The sequence below is a fragment of the Adiantum capillus-veneris genome, chromosome 8, assembly GCF_014529385.1.
Source record: "Adiantum capillus-veneris isolate H3 chromosome 8, ASM1452938v2, whole genome shotgun sequence".
NCBI lineage: Eukaryota > Viridiplantae > Streptophyta > Polypodiopsida > Polypodiales > Pteridaceae > Adiantum > Adiantum capillus-veneris.
This window is the reverse complement of record NC_140938.1, coordinates 135,920,010-135,927,580: the sequence shown is the minus strand read 5'-3', so window position 1 is coordinate 135,927,580 and position 7,571 is coordinate 135,920,010. Positions and strand designations below refer to the sequence as shown.

The following is a 7,571-nucleotide window of genomic DNA, read 5'->3' as shown; positions in this document are numbered from 1 at the left end:
TTTACAAAGGATATACTTAGATCCTACCATAGATAAGAAATGGCGGATGATGAAGCATCCAGCTAAATGTAGATACTGTCCAATGCCTTCTTTGACGTGGCATCTATAAATACAATATTTCAACCCCATTCAAGAAACATCATAACATCAGCTTTTCATGAAATCGAAGTGTATAAAGAATTGAATCAACATAGCAACTATAATATGTGATCCATATGTTGGTGTAAACCAAAAGAGTACACTATTAATACCATTGAAACTCTTAAATTTGTATCAAAATCTAAGTTCTCAATCACTTTAGACATGCATAAAGAGCCGCACAAATCTACTCGTTTATGTGCAATATTTTTCATGTTTTTTCATCTCATTATATGGAAAATGTTGAAACAGAGGCCACGCTTAGTTTTGAGATTTTAATGCCTTTTTTGAAAATAAATAACTCCAAATGCAATACCAATAATCGTTCAAACACCGAAAGATTTTATTTATGATTTACATTGTCCACTCCATGCAAAATGTCAAAACTCTTAGGAAACAAACAAAGTAGTTAGTGGCAAAGGATGCTTTGGTGGAGTTCCAATTGGTAATATATAATAATATATAATAATTATAATAATAACATCCAAATTTCCTACACTATCATACATCAATGACCCTTTGTAAAAACAATCCCACAAACTCTATCGTCTTTTTTAAACCTTCCACAGTTAGGATACATTATACATACTTTGTGGATATACATCACAACAGGGTCTCAATGGTCCTAATTGCAACCTTGAAGCTCACATAGCTAAGCGTAGTTGTAATGATGGAAGCCTCTTGTCTAACAACATGCTACCTTATGTCCCCAAGCCACAAAGGTAGCACCTCATATTGTTTTCACAAAAATATCATCTCAACCAAGGACTTAAAACTTCTCAACCAGGGACTCAAAACTTAATTTAAGTATACTCTATGGCTTCATGCCATGTAGATCAAGCAACACAAGTATAAAACCAAACAAAACAACATGTTCACTAATTTATCCTACCAACATAATTCAAAGCAAGGTATGCTTTAGTACATCAAGACAGTGAATCAAATTAACACACATAAGTATGTGCTTCAATTATTTCTAGTAGCCAAGTTTGAACGTTGCTATATGGCACGGCCATCAGAAGATCGAGCCATCTTTGTCATCAACGCATTCAATTGATTCAGGTGGACCTTGAGCCGGGTTACCTCTCCTTCAAGAGCAAGGACCTGGTCCTTCAATGCATCAATTTGGATTTGGATTTCCCTATTGGGCATGTCTGAGCTTTGCATTGATTCAAATTGTTGGTCCATGCGCACCAACATGTTGAATTGGTTCTCCTCAACCTGGGAGATTCCTCCATTGAAGCATTGTGCACATAAACTCACCTCATTGTGAAGGTCAACAATGTGTTGGCCATTCGCTTGCTGAGTCACGTCTAAAATTGCTTCCAAGTGTCGTTCAAAGTCCAAATGCCTAGACTCACTCCGGGTAAAGAAGTCCCTTAATGCAGCCATGAGTTCGTGATTCCTATCATTTACGATAGTATTAACAGAAGAGGATCCCACACATCGAGCACTTCTCTTTGCCGCTCGAACATTGGCAAACCTTGGAGGAGTAGACTCAATACCATCAGACTCAGTCTCAATGATGGCATCGTCATTAATGTTCTCCATAGCTGTACCATTAAAAAGTACATCACAATGCATATAAAGCTGAATTATGTGTCAACTACCACAAAGGAAGCAATCCCTTGCACAATAATACGAACATAACATCTTATCATACAAAAAAAACATAATCTACACAAAGAAAAAGAGGTAAAAGTTCAGGAAAAGACACAAAGAGACTTTAGAGTTTTCTTCATGAAATATGCATGATTTTCTCTCTTCCTTATTGCACACCTCTCTCTCTCTCTCTCTCTCTCACACACACACACACACACACACACTCAACATAGAAAATTATATATCCTCTCACAAATGTGAGGATCAATGTATAGAATTGTTATGATTAAACAAAGATCTCTAAGATATGAACCTAATATATTGGATCCCTCAAACTCAAATAACAAGTGGAAAACTCTACTGCATAGAATTACAAAGTCATAATAAACACCAAGACATTTAGAAATGTATCCATACCTTCAAAGAAAATTGCCTAAAATGGATCACAAACATGGCAAAGTTGTTGATATGTTTGTCATAGAAACAAACACAATCAAGGACACTATTGTGCCACAAATGATCTAAGAGGCAACATTAATGTAGCTTGCTTCATCATGCAATTGGCAATCAGCTTGGAGTTTCTCCATTCCTAAATTAAGGACCATTTTTCCATCCCAAGGTTGATTATCTCCTGGATTAACAAACAAAAGTAGTAAAAAGAGAGACTTTTTTTGGAATAATACAATCAAAGCTCCAAACACAACAACTTACACGTACCAGTTATTGTAGCTATGTATGGTATTGCCAAACATGCAAGTTGTTTAGGCAAGTAGATTTGGTAGATCAACTCATCAAACCTAGAACTCTAGAGGCCGTACTCCCAATCATTGGGAATAGAGTATCCTTCATATCTAGCAAACCATTGAGCATCATCTTCATCTTGGGAAGACACACACTCCTTCCTCACCGAGTAGACACCGTACTCAACGTCGGAGGAGTAGGCCAAAATACGCAATGTGAAAATATCGATAGATGGCAACTTCCTAAGGTTTGTAACACATAAGGAAACAAAAAAACCATGAGTCTTTCTTTATGCAAAGGGAATTCCTAATTTCAAGCAGACACACCTGGTCTTGTAGTGCTTGCGGAACAATTTTTTCGTGCGGCAAAGACGCACACCAAAAATGTGGCTCTGATTAAAATAATGGGAAAAAAATCAAGGTCCCAAAGATAACACAATAAGTCTCCACATAATGTCTTAATGGTGGATAAAAACATACCAGGATGTGGATCATCTTCCACATTTAATAGAAAGGACACCTCAGAGATGTAAGAAAAGTGATCCATGATCTTTATACCCAAAAGGAAACCAAAATTTAGACAATGTTATGGAGAGAGGTAGAAAATTAATTCATAAAATATTCTATGATTTGAAACATATACAAAGAATAAGACAATGATGAGAAGGATTGGAGCCTTCATATGGCATTGATTACTATCTCATGGTATTGTTACTGCAATTGTTTTGTAAATTACATCAACATCATGTAAATTATTTATCATCATATAGAAAGAAGGATTGGAACCTTCATATAGCATTGTTTAATATCTCATGGTACACAATGTTTGTTGTTAGTGCAGTTGTTTTGTTTACATCAACGTCACGTAGGAGAATCTTCACTCCCGAGGCTGAACGTGCACGTGACAATGCAACATACAATTGTCCATGAGTGAAGACCGGTGTCACCAGGTATAGGCCCAACATGGCAATGCTTTGGCCCTGTGACTTATTTATCGTCATACAAAAAGCCAATCTAACTGGAAATTTTCTCCGTCTAAGAACAAATGGCAACTTTGTATCAGAATGCACAAAACATATTCGAGGGATGAAAACCCGAGTGCCAACCCGTCTACCTGTAATAAATTATGCCTCCAAAACTCTTGCATGAAATGCCTTGCACACCAAGCGTGTCCCATTACATAGACCTCGATTTGGATCAATGTTCCGTAGTAGAATTATTGGGGCATTCATCTTCAACTCCAAGCAATGTGTTGGAAATCCACCACCCAAGGTGAGACTATTTAAAAACTCCACAGAGTATAAGAAAGGATCTTGCATCGAGTTTTCCACCACAGAGTCAGCACTAAAGTATTGCACAACATCACCTTTCATTGTGTACAGGGCCTTAGCATTGAGAATATCAACTTCAGAGTTTTTTGGAGCAAGAATGGCCCGCTCTTTGAAGTATTCTGCATAGACCACATCTTTATCAATTTCTGAATAGATGCAACCTATCAAATCATCCAATGAAGATGAAGAAAGCACCATGTGACGGGGGATTTCTATCATCTGTTCATCACCGATTGTCAAAGTCCCATTTCCTACATCCATAAGCCATTCTCTGTAGGTAGAATTTGCAAAATCACCACCTCCCACATGCATGTTATGTGCCAATTTAAGGATCTTCACATGATTCCATAACTGCGATCGACAAAGTGTAGCATCAACAATGTCAGCACGCGCTCCCTAGAACACCACTGGTAAGATTTGTCTGAAATCTCCCCCAAGAAGCAACATTTTTCCACCAAATGGATTTCTTGAGCACATGATATCTTGCAAAGACTTGTCCAACGCTTCGAAGGCATATCGATGCATCATAGGAGCCTTATCCCACACAAACAACTTGCACATTCTAAGAAATTCAGCAAGTTGACCCTGAACAGGGATATTGCATGTGCTGCAACTATCAAGGTCCAAGGGTATCTTGAATCTAGAATGTGCAGTGCGTCCATTTCGCAATAGCAATGCTGAAATACCAGAAGATGTTGTGGCCAATGCAACTTCTCCTTCTCCACGCACGCGCGACAACAAAAAATTATACAAATAAGTTTTCCCAGTCCCTGCAGGGCCATCTAGGAAAAAAATAGCCCCACCGTCAATAGTCAATCCATGCAAGACTGCCTCAAAAGCAATTCTTTGGTCTTCATTTAGAGTCTGCTCCATTTCACGTGACACGGATAGTTCTTGTACCGTGTCAAGGCATCGCTCTTGGAAAAGCAAGCTATTTTCATCACCTGTCACAAAGCGCTCATCAGGCATTGGAATTCCAGGAAATTCAGCTAGACTTCGTCCAAAAGTACCAAGAATGTTATGCAAATCTCTCAGTGCATACCCTTCAGCAACTTGTGTACATCCATCTAACGACTCATATGTCATCTCCAACATGTGTTGGTAGTCCTCAGACAAAAAACATCGAAATATTTCCCACAAGAGATGAGGGGAGGAGGGTTCACGAAATAGTAGAATGGTCACAAACAAATGTCTCAATTGCAAGCCTGTATGTGTACTGCAAGCTTCCTCCATGTATCCGAACCATTCCCCATCATCTTCCAAGATACCCCTTGCAATGCATGCTGCCTTGAATGTTGGAAACAATACACCATTTGCGGAGCGTAGATCCTCAAATGATGCACATCCTTTACAAATAGTTAAAAGCAAACGAACATAATATCGTTCACCTGCAGAGGGCTGCACAAAATACATCCGCCCAATAGTGTCCCCACGATGTCTCTTTGTCCATTTTTTGGAACCCAAATTCCACACCCACTTTTGAGGAAAATCAATGTACAAACTATCATTTGCATCAGGATTCTCCAAGTTTCATGTGAACCACTCTGTCAAAGTGGTCTTCTCTGCATTGTCCCTTTGCAAGACATCATTAAGTCTATCATTATCTCGAAAAGTCACCATTTGACCAGTCAGAACATGCACACTCAATCTCTGAACATCTGGTGCGTCATTGTGCAAAGGATATTCAAAAATTCTCCAGCAAGCCTTAGATGAAGATACATAGCGACCATCTATGTACATGTCTATCTCATCAATGTTCTCCCTATGTGCATCACGTACCGATGTATGGAATCTTATAGTTGCCCTATCATGCCCCTTGTAGATGTACTTATAAACATACTTGACAGTTGAAATTGTAGAGCATACCTCAACATTGATATGTGCATTAAATAACGCTGACAAAATAGGATTATATGGCACAACCCATCGGTTATCAATAGTAGAACCCCTAACCTTGGCAGTGAAGCCAGTGTTTCGTCGCACATAAATGGGGTAGCCATTATTATCCATGCTTGTTTTCTCACAAAATGAACGTGGATATTTTCTAATACACCGGCCATCAACCATACAAGGAGATGAACTATTGAACTCACCACATGGTCCATGAATGTTACAACTAACAATGATATCATGGAGCACTGAAAATCGATGTTTATCTGGAAACTCTGAACAAACCATCTTGTCATAGTCAAATGTTGATTGAGGCTTACATCGAGGATCTAAAATCAATAATGTATGAGAATGTGGCAAGCCTCTCTTTTGAAACTCCACGACAGACATGTAAGCCACGACTTTCCCAAAGATATCTTTCTTTAAGATATACTTCATCATGCTCGAGTGTTTCAAGATGAAAACCCTGGTGGTTATGTCTAGTCGATCAGAGGAAACCTGTCTTGGAAGTAGTGCCTCATTTATTTTTGGCCATTTAGGGTTACATGTGAATGTGATAAATAGGTCTTGCTTTCCCTTTGCACGCACAATTGCCATTGCATCTTGATACAATTGGTACATGTGGCGAGGGCCGCCTATAAAAGATGAGGGTAAGACAATTCTTCGACCTACAGATCGTCCAAGTACAGCATCACTCCCAGACAAATGCACCATGTCAGCTAGCCCTGCATACAATTCTGCCCTCAACGTCTTCTGATTTGTACGGACCCATGCAAGACGACATTCCTCAATCGCACAATATGCATCAACCATAAATTGTTGAAGTAAACGACCCCCACGAAGCAAGCATGACTCCGTATTAGTACGAACCTATAGTCGATATGCATAGTACTCTCTTTGAGTGACACATTGTCGACCAGCCAAGGCATCCAAAGGTCCATGCACATGAGCATAAGGAAGCTTGATATACCATCCATCTTCTCCCCGTGGAAAGAGAAGAACATACAATAGTGGCATGTACGACCTTTGTAGATTTGAAATCCTTTGCAGCCTTCCATTTTGACAATGTATCACAATGTCTCGATGGCCAGTTGTTTGTACATCCCCTTGACCCGGCATAATTGCAGCAACCTCATTGCCAACAGGTATCAAGTACTGCCTAGAAGTATTTTTATTCTCACAAATTGTCATTTTGATCTCCACACCAGGACTGTCACGTAACATTCTACCAACATTGTAGAAGGCATTCGCATATGGATTACATGATGGCATCATCATTGATAATGCTTCAAGAGTGGACAAATTCAAACCATCCAAGGCACTCATACGATTCTGAACCTCATGCTCAGTATCATATACATATATTTGTGCAAATTTTGGCACCCCTGCTTCGTGTGGTACCAAAGAACCAATTCGATGGTACACACCGCCATGTACACGAAAGCAATATGCACCAGACCTACCCATCAATGTCTCATCAATGGTAGCTCCAAGAGACACAAATGCCATCACACTATTGTAACTCCTGATGTTTTTTCTGAAGGATCTACTCATAGCATCACTGTTATTGAGTAGCCTCTCCAATACATGTGGCGGTCTTGCAAGAGGAAAAGGGAGACTTTTCCACCTTTGCAACAATATTTTCCCATTGATGGTGTATCTTCCTTCTTCATTTCACACGGCCAAAGACGTGCACCACAAAACTCACAGAAGGAGGACATGGTTCCTGTATGATCTGTAGGCAATGAGACATGTATCAATGGTAGCATGGAAGGGTGAACACCTCATATACAGGGATAAGCATGTAGAATGCAAGCAATTCCTCCAAGTGATGTGTCATGAACATACGGGATCTGTTCCTCATTTTGAG

The 7,571-nt window shown here is 39.4% G+C and overlaps 3 protein-coding genes across 3 annotated transcripts; all 3 read right to left on the bottom strand.

The window, feature by feature from the left end:
• Positions 1-3,604: 3,604 nt before the first annotated feature.
• On the bottom strand, positions 3,605-4,123 carry LOC147453014 (uncharacterized). The gene has a single exon (XM_086519332.1). The coding sequence runs from the start codon at positions 4,121-4,123 to the stop codon at positions 3,605-3,607; it is 519 nt and encodes a 172-aa protein (XP_086375458.1).
• Positions 4,124-4,207: 84 nt separating this feature from the next.
• Positions 4,208-5,224, bottom strand: LOC147453013 (uncharacterized). Its single transcript, XM_086519331.1, has one exon. The coding sequence runs from the start codon at positions 5,222-5,224 to the stop codon at positions 4,208-4,210; it is 1,017 nt and encodes a 338-aa protein (XP_086375457.1).
• Positions 5,225-5,341: 117 nt separating this feature from the next.
• On the bottom strand, positions 5,342-7,210 carry LOC147453012 (uncharacterized). Its single transcript, XM_086519330.1, has 3 exons — positions 6,776-7,210; positions 6,290-6,571; positions 5,342-6,199 (listed from the first exon to the last, which is right to left on the bottom strand). The coding sequence occupies exons 1-3, from the start codon at positions 7,208-7,210 to the stop codon at positions 5,342-5,344; spliced, it is 1,575 nt and encodes a 524-aa protein (XP_086375456.1).
• Positions 7,211-7,571: the final 361 nt, after the last annotated feature.